This window comes from Echinops telfairi, unplaced genomic scaffold (assembly GCF_000313985.2).
Source record: "Echinops telfairi isolate 266 unplaced genomic scaffold, ASM31398v2 ScPeMD7_25;HRSCAF=90, whole genome shotgun sequence".
Lineage (NCBI taxonomy): Eukaryota > Metazoa > Chordata > Mammalia > Afrosoricida > Tenrecidae > Echinops > Echinops telfairi.
In genome coordinates, this window is record NW_022103922.1 from 30,735,000 (window position 1) to 30,751,360 (window position 16,361).

The 16,361-nt window shown below is 46.8% G+C and overlaps 1 protein-coding gene across 1 annotated transcript in view; it reads left to right on the plus strand.

Annotated features, from left to right (window-relative positions):
- The window catches only part of ACO1 (aconitase 1), a 30,313-nt gene extending 15,666 nt beyond the window's left edge, over positions 1-14,647 (plus strand). Inside the window, exons 8-17 of the mRNA XM_030885348.2 lie at positions 2,813-2,913; positions 5,509-5,625; positions 6,422-6,581; positions 7,910-8,045; positions 8,678-8,762; positions 9,683-9,839; positions 10,350-10,474; positions 11,982-12,086; positions 12,752-12,894; positions 14,371-14,647. Of these exons, the coding sequence (XP_030741208.2) occupies positions 2,813-2,913; positions 5,509-5,625; positions 6,422-6,581; positions 7,910-8,045; positions 8,678-8,762; positions 9,683-9,839; positions 10,350-10,474; positions 11,982-12,086; positions 12,752-12,894; positions 14,371-14,632 (1,391 nt within the window). The 3' untranslated portion in view covers positions 14,633-14,647. The remainder of the gene's footprint in view (positions 1-2,812; positions 2,914-5,508; positions 5,626-6,421; positions 6,582-7,909; positions 8,046-8,677; positions 8,763-9,682; positions 9,840-10,349; positions 10,475-11,981; positions 12,087-12,751; positions 12,895-14,370) is intronic.
- The last annotated feature ends 1,714 nt before the right edge of the window (positions 14,648-16,361 follow it).

The window sequence follows — 16,361 nt, forward strand, 5'->3', positions numbered from 1 at the left end:
CATACATGGCAGTGAGAGAGGCAAATACTGAACACGTTCATGCATAAGTGTGCGAATGAAAGTGAAAGTTGGGGGGCGGGCTGAGGTAGTCCAGGCGTGCTATGTTATAGCTAGGAAGGTCAGCAACAGGGAGCTCCGAGAAAGTGAACCGTGACCAGACAGCTGAGGGAAGTGAGAGGACTGAGCCATGAGAAGAGGGAGAACAGTGCTTTCCAGCAAGGAAGCGACAAATCCAAAGATCCAAGACCGAGATGGGCTCAGCGTGGCTCCCGATGCCCGGGGGTGAGGGAAGGAGAGGGAGGTGGGCAGGGGCTAGCTCACACAGAGGCTCATTGGCGATGGCGGGTAGTTTGGATTTTATTTTACTTTATCTTTTAATCATTTCATTGGGAGCTCTTACAGATATTGTAACAATCCATAATTCAATTGGATTTTATTCTAATTTGGGAAGTTATTGGATCATTTTGAACAGAAAGATGACATGAAATAATGTTTTCAATAACTCATTCTGTATGTTCATAGTTGGAGAGGACTTCTGTTTTCCAAAGAATGCTTTAAAATTGCAACCACAGTATGAAGGGAAAGAGAATACATAAGCTCAGGCGTTCTAACCTATATCCAGTGTTTACTCTGGAAAGGCTCCCAGGGCAGAGCACGTAACTTGATAATGTTCCATGCAAACCTTACAAACTCCAAATAAGTGCAAGCCTTCTCTGTAACCAGGGAAAGAGCCCCCTGGATGTAGTGAATGCCATGACCAACCATGCCCAGGGGGACTGAAAACACATTCTTAGTGATAGCACTAACTTGGAATTAATTAATTAATATCTTCATTTTACAGAGGATTTGAAGTGAAAAGATACAGAAAATAGAAAAATAGAATGAATAGTTGAGGGAATGAGGCTAAAAGATGATCGAAGTGATGGCAGGGGGTGGGTGGGGGAGGACAGAGTAAACCCAAAAGTAAGATCTTATGCATTGCATGTGGCCCATAAATGTGGTTCTAAACTTCTTTGTTGCTCTGGTACCAAATTCATAGCATTGATTATGGTGCGACAAATGTACTGCTTCAGAAGAGAACAGCACCTTCTCCTTCAGATTTCAAGAGACATTTCTCCTGTGCAGGTGGCTTGGAGTAGCTTTATATAAAGAGTAATTGTACATTAAGAAAACATCCCAGCCCAGTGCAGATCAAGCCCATAAGTCCGATATTAGCCCATATGTCTGATACCAATCTATAAAGTCCTCTTCAGACTCATGAAACACATGCAGTGACACCGAATGCAGGAGGGTCACAAGCCAGTGGGTGGGAAGTCTTGTGGGTCCAGTGGCAGTGCAAGCATCTCAGCACTGGCAGGGGTCTCCACGTGGCTTCTCTAGTTCAGGGCACTAGTGTAGCTCCATGTGTCTTGTCAGCTGCAATGTCTCCCCAGGAGTGAACCTGCACCCCACCTCCAGCAAACTACTTATCTCCGTAGCACCTCTAAATGAGGTCGTCAAGATGTGACATGATTGACAGGCTAAACTCCACCCTTTCACTCTTAATCCTCTCACATTGACAACAGATTATATAACTACCACATGTAGTAAACAGTAGGTCCAATTATCCATCACAATTAATATGTTAATGAACCTTTTATGTGGTTCCTGCTGCAAGCTTTGCAATTCAGTTCAAACAGACAAGTAAAATGCTGACTGAGGATTTACTTTGGATTCAGGAATCAAGCTCTTGGTCTCAGTTAATTGTCAGAAAGATGAGTGGACCACCTATCCATCAGCACACCTAGGGAATATTGTCACCCACAACCAGGATCTCAATAAGAATTCAACAGCCAGGGTCCCAGAGCTAACTTCCTGATGGTACAGCATCATGAGTTAAGATTGTGGACTTTATAAGCAACTGAAAACCAGACTCACTACCATCGAATCAAGTCCAAGTCACAGCGATTCCACGGGACAGGGTAGACCTGCCCCTTGAGGCTTCCAACTGTGGACAGGAGTAGAAAGCGTCATCTCTCTCCCATGGAGTGGCTGGGGGCTTCAAACTAGCTTTACCCTCCGTCTTGTTGTTCGTAAGAGAGAATACTAACAGAACTTGTTTAATGAGTGTGCTATAATGATTAGCACGGCAGTTCTCAACCTGTGGGTCGTGACCCCTTTGAGGGTCGAACGACCCTTTCACAGGAGTCTCCTGATTCATAACAGTAGCAAAATGACAGTGATGAAGTAGCAACAAAAATAATTTTATGGTTGGGGGGTCACCACAACATGAGGAACTGTTTGAAAGGGTCACAGCATTAGGAAGGTTGAGAACCACTGGGTTAGCTGAAATACAAGGGGGCTTCAAAAAGTAAATGATAATGACGTTTTTTCCCATGAGTTTTCTAAAGTCCCTGGAAATGTTTGTAGCACACAGTGCCAGGTGCATAGGCTGTGTTCTATGGCTGGAAGTTTGGAGTGGGGTGGATGATCAGCTTAACAAGAAGAACGTGAAATAATAACTCGGGAGCCCACCGAAGGCGGATACAAGCATGCGAGTAAGACTTGAGATTCTCCTACTTAAAGGTCGTCACCCAAAAGAGTGGTCCTGTAGCTAGAGCCAGAATCATCTCAGATAATCGGTACTTGGGTGGGAACCACGTGACAGTTAATGGTCCTTAGTCAATAGCACAACAGCTGGAGAGCAGTCGCATCATTAGCCTGAAAGCTGAAATGAGTGAGCTGGCTGTTCCCGGTGGTGGCAGTGGGAGATCGTCTCTCACCGGGGAATACTAACACCTGCTACTCATTGCTCTTTAAAATGTTCATTTAGGTCGTGATGAAGCAAAAGTAAAACATATTCAAAAGTACCTCCAGGCTGTAGGAATGTTCCGGGATTTCAGTGACTCCGCACAGGACCCAGACTTCTCCGAGGTACGAGCCTCCCTCCTCCCTTCCGCCAGGCTGTGCTGTACTGTGGATGCTCACTGTTGGGGTACACTCGAAGGAATCTAGCCAAGCCAGGGCCTTAATCAAAGACAGGCTTGTTCTGAGCATCGTGAAGCTTACGTTCTAGGGACGTCGTCCCTTTCCCTTTCCAGAGGACGGCTCCGCTGCTCCCCAGCAGGAGGTGTGGAGGCGAGACTTCCCGGGGATGAGGGCCGTGTGAAGGCTCAGCCGTCGTTTTCTTTTTCTTTCTTTCTTTCTTTCTTTCTTTCTTTCTTTCTTTCTTTCTTTCTTTCTTTCTTTTTTTTATGAATTAAGCACAAAATTTATTTCCAGTTTCCTCAAAGATTATCACAAATACAAAATACTCTTTGAAAAGTATCCCAAACCAAATCAAAGGAACTTAAAACAATGCCAAATCTGCTTCAGACAGAAGATGAGGCAGCCTAATATACAACACAACACCACGAGTCTGAGCAGCAACACTCCCATGCTGAGTGTTAAAAGTAAAGCTCTTCATGCAGAAAACTCAAGGCATCACTTAGTAAAGCCTGTTCTTCCCCAAGTCTTCATTCCGGCAGTCCTTTCGATTATGAACTCCTGACTCACTGTTACAACTCAGTTCTTATGAAGCCTATTATATTAAAAATACAAGGTACACACAATGGTTCCTGATAACCAGTGGGAACTACTTTACAATGTGCATCAAAGCATTATTATTATTATTATTATTATTATGGTTTACTATTTTATTATGTCAAAGATGCTTTATTATCTGGAAGTGTTTCTTTAATGTTTTATACAGAGAAAAGTACACTGTATACTAAGACAAACAATTGACCGAGCAATGTTACACATGAGCCTAACTGTTCGACACAGGTAAAATTGAACTTAAAGACAGACCTAGGAATGGAATTCGTTCAAAATCTGGGGACTGCCTATACTTGCTTATCTTCATTTGGAAATGCGAAAAGAAATTTTGTTATGGTATAAAAACCTTATGGAAAATTGTAAATACTCTATTTTAAAAAATAAACAGAAATATTTTCCTCTTTAAAATGTAAATATCCAATAAATAAAACATGGTACTCCAGGCATAGAAAAAACAGCAATTCCCTTATGGAAAAGATATAGTTGGGTAAGTTTGATGGCAAGCTTTCCGTTTGTCCTCAGTGTAATGCACTTCGCCAAAAGAAGCAGGCCATTATTCTGTAAAGACTTACTCTTTCTTAACTGAACAGGAAGACATCAGTTCCTATAGAATTTTAGCTACAGTACCAGGCCACGGGAAAGGTCTCAGAGCTGAACGTTGTTTGGCTAGAGAAATGTCTCGGAGGCAGGCGGTCACCAATCCGTACTTGAAGCTTTCCCCAGCGATCTGCTTCCTTCCTAGTCTTCAGAGGAAAGCACAGGCCCTGGGCTCCCGGAAGGGGTTGCTTCCTGCTGGAACCCCGACCAGTAGGGCATCCTTGCAGGTATTCTGCATGCAGCACTGTTGAAGCTCTGCAGCTGCCTGAGAAACCTTGATCCCCTCCATGCTGGCTTCCAGCTTGAGCTGCTCCACCGGGCACTGCAGGGCGTTCATGCTGGGCCTGCAAGACATGGCAGCGGCGCGGGGATCCGAGGGGGGTGTGCAGGGATGGCCCAGCTGCAAGGCCCCAGCCCATCGTTTTCACAGAGGAGGAGAGGACTTGAAACATGGAGGGTGAACACCGAGCTTGGTGCTATGCATCCAGCGATCAGAGAGTCTCCCTTTGTCGGGTTTGTGGTTTCAAGGGTGCAAACGGAATTCACATTTGGTTCACCGCTAGCACTAAAGGGTAAACTAGATGTGGGGCCTTATTTTGTTTTCTTTCATACTGACGGGAAACTCAAAACACTCAGACTTGCTCCCCTGGGTTTGATTTTTGAGTCATCGCAGCGACCCCATAGGATAGAGTAGAACTGCCTTGGTGGAATTCCAAGATCTCGCTAGATGAGAGTAGAAAGCCTCCTCTTTCTCTCACAGAGAGGCTGCTGGTTTTGAACTGCTGACCTTGTAGTTAGCAGTCTAATGCATAACCCACTCCACTGACACCCAGGGAAGGAATTTGCCCGTTAGACTAAGGTAGGCACATTTCTTGACATTGGTGGCTTGATGCTTCGATTCTGACCCACAGCAGCCCTAGCTAGGGCGTAGGTCTTGATGGGAGCAGCTGGTGGATTTGAACCTCTGTCCTGATGGCTCAAAGTCAAGCACTTAAACAGTACCCCACCAAGGATCATTACTTTCATTTCAGTAGAAGACCCAACTGAAAATTAAATGTTTGAAAAGAATGTACGGCCTGCTACACAAGGCTGTTCCAGGCGCAGAAGCGACAGCATCCGCCCTGGTCTTTTTGAGAGATGGCAGGCTTCTTGCCTGTCCTGTGTTACTGAAGTGTCAACTTGACCCTGGAAAATCAGTCACTTAAGTGTTCAAGGTGGGTTTTGAGTATTGTTGTGCTTGCTGGTTTTGACTGTAGTGGTATAGCTTCTCTGACAGTGTTTTTCCTTCGTGGGTGGAAGGTGAATCTCACCATTTGTTCTCTTTTGGGTGAACAGATAGTGGAATTAAATTTGAAGACTGTCGTACCCTGCTGCAGTGGACCCAAAAGGCCTCAGGACAAAGTCGCCGTGTCTGACATGAAAAAGGACTTTGAGAGCTGTCTTGGCGCTAAGGTAGGGCCTTTGGAAGGCCGGGTCAGGTCCCCCCTGATGGGTCACCTCCCTCCCACCCTCATGGCTGGTTTCTGTGTGGCCAGTCTTCTTTTCACACTACTTCCTGACCAGGCCCTTCCTGCAGCCTGCCACTACGGGTGTCATTTCTCCGTTCTCCTTCATGACTCCCCACCATGAGCCGAGCGGCGTACTGAAGGCACGCGATGGTCTGTAAACACAATTCAACCCACCTTGTTGGCCATCCCCGTTTCTCATACAACTCCTGCCAACTTGTTCTTAGGATTCGCCCAAGTTTTCTGGCCATTGTTCTTGTGTTCATGTGCGCGTCCCACTCTCTGCCTGAATGTCTCTTCCAAGTCTGTGCGTGCCCTAGTCTCTCAGCTCCTCAAAGACTCAGGTCCGAGAGATCACAGCTCCTCTGCTCCATAACCTCTAAGAGTCAACGTTCCCTCCTCTGAGCCGAGATGTGCATTGAGCTGCATCCATGGGACACCAGCATTGTCCGCAATGTCCAGCTGTGTTTAGTTTGCATTATTGATTGTGATTAGTTGATTCAAGCCAAAATGATATAGTCTCCTAAATGTTTATGGTGTTAGAATCAGTAACCTCAGTAAAGCCGTCTATAGAGGTTTAAAATGTGTTGAGAACTTCACTTTGATATCTCTGTAACAGCTCAGAGCTTACTAGCCAAAATATTTGTGTTTTGTCTGAATCACGCCTTCAAATTATGATTATCCAAGTGTTTCTTCTTCTGAAGTGAGGATTTATAACTGCATATATTGTTTCCTTCCGATAGCAAGGGTTTAAAGGATTCCACGTCCCTCCAGACCGTCACAATGACCATCAGACCTTTATCTACAATAACAGTGAATTCACACTTGCTCACGGTTCCGTGGTCATCGCTGCCATCACGAGCTGTACAAACACCAGTAACCCTTCGGTGATGTTAGGAGCGGGTAAGTGCATTTGAATCTGTCCCCAGTGTCACGTGGGTGTGTACATGAACTCCTTCTCACGATGTGACCCAGAGGCTTATCTGTATCCTGCACAGATGTCGACCTCCCTAACCCTTGTCTTGTCCAGATGCAGAGGTTTACTGGCCCAGAAAGAGCTACCCAATAAATGTTAGCCAGTGAAAATATGTAAAGTAAAGCTCTGGTAACACATAGCATTCTTCCTCTGTGGCATTAACTCCAAATATAAGCAGAGGAAATCAAAGGAAGCCAGTTCCTGGTGAAGCAAGGAACGTTGTGTTGGACTCTGGGAGGAAAGCAAAATTGTTTTCATGTCACGGGCTTTGTTCTTTCTCTGTGGGGAAAAAACTGAACCCTGATAAGGCTTTTTCTCTCCCTCCTGCCTGCCCTTTCTTTTTCATCATGGAATTGAACACTGGCTTTGCATTGGCATGTCTCCACTGGGGTGCTGGGAGGATAAAACTCAGTGGACCTGACCTGTTACACAATTCTAGTTGAGTTAATGTTTCATGCCGGGTTTACACTTGTATGACGTCTCTTCAAGTCCAATGTCTGTCATCGCCAGAAGTCTCTACAGTGCACAGGGCAGGCAGTGTCAACAGTTGGTTCTCTGGCGCACGTAAATACCCCAGGGAAGCTTTCTTGGTCCAGGAGTTCATAGGTTGCTGCCTACGCTTTCTTTGCCTGGAGCAAACCAGTTTTCTTGAGACAGATCACCAGCATGCCCCTCCATCCCCCCACCCCGTCCCTCATTTCTATCCGACTTTTTCCAACTTCCATAATACTTCCTAAGACTTGACACTGGAGTTGCAGTCACAGCGTCTGTATTCGCCAAGAGACCAGTGGCCCAAGAACTACTGATTTTCTGCTTCAAGAATTATCAGTGGACAAGACTTTTCCAGCTAGGCTGACTGGATTCATCACCAGCTGGCATCCATGAACATATTTTCTAGAAAGACCCTTCCCATTTATAGTTTTTAAACAAATGAAACTCAACTAGAAAGATCACTTTTCTTTAAAAAATCAAAACCTCATTCTATAACCTAGACAGCCTTCAATCTCATGCTTTAAAAAAAAAAAAAAAAAGCCTGCGTGCATCTCTTTCTTCATTTCCATGACACATTTTACGTTCATTGCATACATGCGCAGGACTCGGGACCTGGGAGCGTTCGATTCCCGTCAGGGAGCAGAAAGTGCTTGCGTGAAGGGACTTTGTCAGCAGAGGTGGAAAAAGCAGACTGAAAAGCGCGTCTCCCTCCTGGGCTGTCCTGGCACCGAGAGCCACTCACGCTGTGTGTTCTGTTTCACAGGACTGCTAGCCAAGAAGGCTGTGGACGCCGGCCTGAACGTGAAGCCTTACATCAAAACCAGCCTGTCCCCTGGAAGTGGGGTGGTCACCTACTACCTGAGAGAAAGCGGAGTCATGCCTTACTTGTCTCAGCTTGGGTGAGGCCGGCTTTACCACTCGGTATCTTGCTACACCACCTTGTACGGATGAAGAGGATCTGTTAGGATCTGACTGCATCATCTTTTTCTCGGGTGCTAAGACTTCAAGGGCCAGAGTCCCTGGTGGTGCACATGGTTGTGCACGTTACCACTCCTAACCAAAGGGTTGGTCTTTTGAATCCACCCAAAGGCGTCGCAGAAGAAAGATCTGAAAACCCTATGGAGTGCAGTTCTACTCTGTACCACTAGGGGCGCCGTGGGTTGGCACCCTCTTAATGCTACATGGATTGGTTTTTACTTTTTTTTAAGTAAACTTAGAGCAGGGCCCCCCTGCACAATTGTGCTGGTTCTTTATCACACAAGATGCCCAGGGGGAGAGGGGTAAAGTCATGCATGTGCTGTGGGGTGCGCTGCATGCTCCTGGAGAAGGGGGCATCTTCCCTTGTGTGGACAAAAGTATGCTATGGGGCTCGAAGTAAGTTCTGTGACTCACAGTCTACCCTTTGGTGTAAAATTATTTTCCATGACTAGAAACATTTCTAAGTTCATGAGGTAAGTTATCCAGTTATTTGTTGCCTAAGTCATCTCCCCCAACTTTCCCATTCTTCCTTGTCTTCTCTTTGGACACATAGGTTTGACGTGGTGGGCTATGGCTGTATGACCTGCATTGGCAACAGTGGGCCTTTGCCTGAGTCTGTGGTAAAAGCCATCACACAGGTATTTATAGTCTGTGGGTCTCTGGCACTGTTGGGTATTGCGTCTGTTCTCATGCAATGTGGCATAAAGGTGATCATTTCAAGAAGGCCCAGGGAACTCAGGGGTGTGGTTTCAAGTAAAGTCTTAGGAGTCAAGCTAAGCTTATTAAGCTTCATAGCCTTGGGCTAATTAGCTTTCCTGTAACTGAGATGCTAATATTACCTATCTCACAGAGTTGTGAGAATACAATGTTAATGGAATTGAGGTGGTTAGCACAATGCTTGCCACATACGTTAAAACATAAATAAATAAAAATTATCCCTGCCATGGAGTCGATGCGACTGACGACGACCCTCATAGGGCAGGGTCGAACTGCCCCTGTAAGTTTCCAAGACGAGAACTCCTTCTGGGAGCTGAAAGCCCCGTCTTTTTCATGCCACAGAAGTTAGTCCCCAATAAGTGCTGGTTTTGCCTAACGGTCTCCAGAAGTGTTCACTCCTGGTAACTCCACGGTCCATTCAAAGTCAGGCTCATCTCCACGCAAATGAGTCTGAATCGCAATGGCTTTCTTTGGGCCCCCTGAAATTTGTAGGCTTGAGAAATCGTATTTGGTTTGTTTCACGTTGACTATAAAATCCACGGAGGTACTGCGGCTTCCTCCTACCTGTTCGTAGGCCTCGGACAGCAGTAACCAGGGTCTTCCTTCTGACTTGTAACCTGAGATTGTCTCACGTGCAAAAGCCAATGAACATGTCTGTTGGCCTCCTTCGACCCAGGGCCCATCACAGGGATGCCTCAGCGTAGTTGTCTTCCCTGCAGTGGGAGAGGATCCGGTGAAAGAGCAGCTTAACTCACTGTGTCCACGTGCTGTGAAAACGTCTGCAAACAGCCTTGGTGCCGGCTTCCTTTTGTGACCAGATGTTTCTCTTGTCTTTCTTCAGGGAGACCTTGTAGCTGTCGGGGTGCTGTCAGGGAACAGGAATTTTGAAGGTCGGGTTCATCCCAACACCCGGGCCAACTATTTAGCCTCCCCGCCATTAGTAATAGCATATGCAATTGCTGGAACCATCAGGATCGACTTTGAGAAAGAGCCACTGGGTAAGGCCCTCTGTTAATTTAGAAATACTACAAAGTTGTTGTTTGCCTTAAGAAAACAAAAATGAAACAGAGACCCTCCCAAGATACAGTGGAATACAGAATCGTTTCTGTAGTCCGCACTACAAAGCTAAGGTCTAGGTGAAATATACAAACTGCCTTAAAGGTAAAGGAAGCATATACCAGAGTAATAAGAGACCCTGCCATTTGACTTCTTGCAAGAGCTTCTCTGTCCATCTCCTGCTCCAGCCTGTTGTGATAGACATGGCTTTGATCTGTACACTCTGTATGTAAGCACATCGCAGGGGGAAGCAATGCCTCTAGTCTTCGTGCTTAAAGACTACCCGCCTCGGTCCACTCCGGCAGGTTAGAGAGTGGGAAAGCCGGTCCCCTTAAACTGACTTTAGGAAGTGAAAACTGTAGAGGTACGTGATCCTGAAAACGGGGTCTCAGAGGACGTGTGTCTCCTTAATGAACATGTCCCGACCCGTGTGTTCCCCGCCCACTGCCCAGGTGTAAATGCAAAGGGACAACAGGTCTTTCTGAAAGACATCTGGCCCACCCGAGACGAGATCCAGGCGGTGGAGCGGCAGTATGTCATCCCCGGCATGTTTAAGGAGGTCTACCAGAAAATAGAGGTAAGGTCCCTCGCTGCCTGTGCCTCCCGCAAGGATCTATCTAAGACACCGCCACCCCTCTGCGGCCCTTGACGCTCAAGGGTGCAGCAGGGAAAGGAACGCTCATTTCTTCAGATAACGAGGGACCAGATAACAGTCACGCTTCTAACACGTCGTCGCACATTTACTTCAGCCTCGTGGCCCCGGCTCGTCCCAGATTCGGATGGGCCTGTGGCGGCCTCGTAAACACAGGCCTCGAGGGACCTGCACTCCCCGGCCAGCCCTCCTTTCTCAGAATCGGTGGAGACACTCTGGGGTTGTGTCTCTGAGGCCCTGATGTCACTGTGGTGTCTCTGAGGTGGCTCCTTTGGCTGAGTTTCTCTCTCGGATTGCATTCTTTGGGTGCTATTTTTAAAAATGAAGGGGAGGAGGAAAAAGAAGAAGGAGAAAAAAAACCACCCGACTCAGGAGGAAGTGCCAAACCGCTGAATGAAATAAAACTTTCTGTGCATCTTTCAGATGGTGGGGGGCGGGGGGACCACAGGGAGAACATACGGGCCTCAGTATTCTTTTCAGGGACTGTGGGATATTAGTCCTGCTGCTTTCTGCCTTGGACGGGCCCAAGGGCCTCTGGGTGGGGCTGGCGGTTTGAAACGAGAGAGCAGATCCTAATCCAGCTCTGCACCCTCCCCCAGGCTGCTCTTTGAGCAATGGGACCAGTAGGAAGTTGGGCAGGCATTTAGCTGAGGGCAGTGTTTCCATCAGAGCCTGTACAGGATTCAAGCTGATTTTTAGGCACAGCTGGTGTCAGACATCGGTTAGTGTTTGTGGGACCTGGAACTCCATTTCCCCAATTGTCCACACAGTAAATAATCCTCCCCCACCCCTCACCCCCGTGGTACAGTCTTGAGTTTGTGTGTAAGTATACAAACGAGTCATCTCATATGATTAGGCAACAAATAACCCCAAACATATCGTATCATCTCACAGTGGCTCAGCTGGGTGTCTCTTCCATAAGGCTCCAAACAAGGGGTGTCATCCAGGGCTGCCGTCTCATCTGAAGGCTGAACTGGGGTAGCATCCATGTTTTTCAGCTCAGCCGTTGGCAGAATGGCTGGGCCGAGGGCCTCAGCTTCTCCCTGGCTGGAGGTTAGAAGCGTCCCTCTGCACTGGACAGCTCTCACCTTGGTAGCTGGTGACTCCCATCAAAGGGAGCAAGAGAGACGACAGCCAGCCTCTTTGTCACCTGATCTTCGAAATGAAGTGTTAGGTTCGGCCACCACTCAGACCACGTAAGAATAGAAATCCTCGGGGGCAGGACCAATGAAGGTCATCTGAGTGGCCCCCTGCCACCGTATTTTTAAGTTACTCACATGGTATTATCTTGGGACAAAGAAACTTTGGGGTCTTACTCATTTAGAATAAAAATGTTTTGCACCATACTCCCAACTTGAGTGTGTTTCACGGCTGCATGCTACAGTTTCCCTAAAGTGGCATGCAGTTGTGCCTGCCTTTTTGTCTTTTACAGACTGTGAATGAAAGTTGGAACACCTTGGCAGCCCCCTCAGATAAGCTGTATTTTTGGAATCCTAAATCTACCTACATCAAATCACCACCATTCTTTGAAAACCTGGTATGACTGTTTACTTTAGCTCTAAACAAATTTGAGTTCTTCCTAAGGGGTCTTTCCTTATAAAAGTGACCCGCCTTGTTACCCCAGGCCCTTGCTTTGATCACCCACACAATTCCAAGGAGATGGTGCTGGGGGAGGTATTTTAGGGAGCTGGGATACTGGGCGATAGTAAGCCTCACTTTTCTGTGGCTGTTGGTTCTTTGTGACTGTATGAAAACACTCGTGGTCAGCACCACTAGGGACAGCCTCGGTGAGCTGGAGGCCTGCAGTGTGCACGTAACAGGCCTGTCAAATTCTTCCCTGAAAATGTTGATCTCGGAGTCCGTGGCCCCTGGCTGGATCCCTGTGGGAGGGGTGGGCTTGGCCTCAGCATCTGAGAAGGTCTGCAAGGGTGAGGAGACAATGCCATTTGCATCCCTGTAGCTTTGAAGGGGATCGGACCAATACTTGGCACGTCCTCCCTGGGTGATATTGGGACTCTTTAAAGTTTCCTTATTTTTCTAAGCGTTCCTGATAAAAAAAACAACAGAAAACTAGAATTTCTTGTACTTGGATGCAGGGCTGTGGTCCGGTTCAGGTCCGTGATCTGCCACTGTGGAGGCTCGCCTAGGCACCTGTTGGAGAAAACATGCACCAGCACTGACCTCCTGTACACTCTCTTGCAGACTTTGCATCTCCAGCCCCCTAAGTCTATAGTAGATGCCTATGTGCTCTTAAATTTGGGAGACTCGGTAACAACTGACCATATCTCCCCAGCTGGAAATATTGCAAGAAACAGCCCTGCTGCTCGCTACCTCACTACCCGAGGGTAAGTGTGAGGGAGGGGGCAAAGACTCAGGGCAGCAGTAAGGGAACCAGTCTTTCTTCTCGCTTGTGCAGCTCCTTGTAAGCAGACCCTTGGGTTTCAGTGAACCATCCAGTTTGAAAACCATCTGCTCTTTTTGTAGCTGCTTAGGAGCTTCTGTGGGAGACTCCATCAGCCGGGAGGAGCAGGGCGGCATTCTTTTTGAGCAAGGATACGCACTGGACCCAACTGATAGCCCTGCTCCCACTTTGGGTGATTGCTAAAATACAAGACTAGGCCCTTCACCTGTGGGGCAGGCTGGCTACATTTCAGGCGTACGGCGGGAATATAAGCGGAGCTTTATTACCATGTCCAGATTGAGAGGGTTCGCGTCGATGAAGGACCGCCTCCAGGATTTCCAGTTCTCCCGTGCATTGCTCCATCCCTCAGTCATAGATGGATCTTTCTTGGTATTAGATCAGCATTGTCTCTTGTAACTGCCACACCAAGATTGAGCTGATCAGTGCTCCCACATCTGACTTTACATAAGAACTACCTGAGGAGAAAAAATTCCTGGTTCCCATACCTGCCTCTTGAAAAAGCTTCTACAAGGATGGGATCCAGGGAACAGCTTCCAGGCAGTCCCAGTGTAAATTTGAAGACTAGAATACGGACACCTCTACTTTAAGTTGGTGATGCTTGGCCTCTTGAAGGAATTGAATGAAAGTAAATATAACTCCTGCCCAGAAAAAAAAAGTATGTATCTATTCCTCTAGGATAGAGTAGAAGACCCGATGGGTTTCCAAAATGGTAAATCTGCATGGGAGTAGACAGCCTCATCCTTCTCGTCCCTGCCTCACTGTGAATCGCGTGCTCTTCTTCCTGACGTGACACAGCTTCCTGCCGTTGGTCTCTGTCTGGCTTCAGGGTCGGTCATCTCCAGCGGCCTGCTCCTGTGCTTCTTTGCTCTTAAGCTTATGAAAATGACCAGTGATGTTACACGGAGGTCCTGGTGGCTTGGGGACAACGTTGAACCTCTCTCCGGCTAGTTTTATAGAACATTCTTGGTGTCTCCTCCCACCCCTACCCCCCACCCCACCCCACATCCTACCCGCTCCACTGCATCGGGTCCGTCTCCCCTGAGTCTTTGCCTTCCTTTTGTTATCGCACTTATTTTTTCATGTATTTTAGATTTTTATCCTGTCTGACATTTTAAAAGCTCCCTGGCTAGATAAGCAAAATGAATACTCTCCTGATTAGGATTCCCCTGGTTGCCCCCCCTTACCTCCCTCCCCCAGGTTTGTCAGACGTGAGCTGCCCTGGGAGAGGGTTGGGTTTTGCCCTCCACCAGCATCACGTCCACGCAGTAGAAATCACTTTCCTACCTTGGGGAATAATGCTAAATCGGTTGAGAGAAAATACCTAGGTTGATTTATTTTTCCCTGTTTTGGTATAAGCTTAGCTTACCCTCCATTCACTAAACTAGCTTCCTCTTTTTAGCCTAACTCCACGAGAGTTCAACTCCTACGGCTCCCGCCAAGGTAACGACGCCATCATGGCACGGGGGACGTTTGCCAACATCCGCTTGCTCAACAAATTTTTGAACAAGCAGGCGCCACAGACCATACATCTGCCTTCTGGAGAAATTGTGAGTATCGCCGCTGCGGCTTCCAGAAAGCAGCATTGTCAGGCTCTGCGAGGGGGGACTGCATGTGTGTGTGGTTATTTGCCTTGTGCTTTTCATTTTTCTTCACAACCCTGACCTACTTATGGCTTCCTGTAGGCCCGTTTGGCAGGTGTCCATGTGTAGGATGATGCATTTTCACTTGCAGAATCTCCTCTTCCCACTGGGTGAGTGTGTTAGTCCGGGTGGACCAGAGAAACAAATCCAGAGACACTCCTATGTGTATAGGAAAGAGCTTATATAAAGAGTAATTGTGCATTAAGAAAACATCCCAGTCCAGTCCAGATCAAGTCTGTGAGTCCAATATTAGCCCATATGTCCAGTACCAGTCTGTAAATTCCTCTTCAGACTCACACAACACATGCAATGACACCGAGTGCAGGAAGATCATAGGCCAGTGGGTGGAAAGTCTTGTGGATCCAGTGGCAGTGGTACAGTATAGCACCAATGAAACACACAATATTCCTCTGGTTCCCTGAGGCTTCCTCACCCTCCACTATCATGACCCCAGTCCTGCCTTTCACTGCGGGCTAGAGCAGAGTATATGCACAGGTACAGATAAGAGATAAGAGCTCACAACTCACGGAGTCCAGGAACAAATATGGGAGTAGCAATACTCGGAGGGTAGGGGGAAGGTGGGGGGAGGAAGAGGGAACAGATCACAGTGATTGACACATAACCACGCCCCACCCCCACCCCACAGTAGGATGAACAAAAGAAACCATGGGGGAAAGGAGATATGAGAATACTGATCATTTATAATTTATCAAGGGGTCACGAGGGGGGGAGAGGAAAAAAGAGGAGCTGATACTAAGGACTCAATAGAAAGCAAATGTTTAGAAAATAATGATGTACAAATTTGCTTGAAAGAAATCCTTGTCATAATCGGAAATTGAGGGAGAAATTAAGAACATACACAACTCTTGAATATATTTAAACCAGTGAATTATGGGATACGTCACAATTATATGTCAATAAAACTGTTTTAATAAAAAAAGAACTAACAGTATAAACAATACCGAGTATAGAGGCAAAATAGCGGAAGAAAGAGCCACATGTTTTGCCCGTCTTCTTAGAGACTACCGGGAGCTGTTGTTTTATAAAGCACTTCGCCCCCTAAGTATGGCTCATGTAATCAAAAGGCATGCGGTCAGAAGTGCAGGCCTGCTTAGTGCTTCTGATCTTAGGCATTAAGATCCCCTTTGCATTGGAGCGTTGGCACCTTTAAAAAACGCGTTCTAAATATGCAGGCTTGTAACAGATCTCTCTGAAAGTACCTTTTATATCTTTCTGGTCCTCGAAAGGCTCAGACGATTCCGTTGGGCCAAAGGAGGCACTTACTGTCTCGGTAATGATTTCTCTCTCCTTGGGTTCTTGCCCACCTGGATTCGAGGGATGCCGTTTGAAGTTGACTGAGGCTCCAGCAGCCTGCCAAATTACTAATTCGTGAAAACACTCAGAGGATAGTTACAACCCTTTCTTGAGCTCCTTTCAAATGAGAGACTCTCTTTTGAGGAATTTTATTATCTGGCTTCACGTAGCCAGGAAAAATCACTGTTCCACTGCGCATCACCAGGCACCAGTGATGGCATCGCGGTCTAAGAGCTGGCTCAGCTGAATGCTCACTGTTAGTGTGAGAAACAAGCGAATCTGACTTGTGTAAGAAGTTCTTGGTGCATTAAAATGTTAATCTTTTCTTATCCTTTATTGATTTCTAATTCCATATGTTCAGCTGTACCTGCCCTTGACCTCCATGTAGAAGGGTAATTTTTTTAAAAAAAAGAAGTATATTTTAAGCTTTAAAATA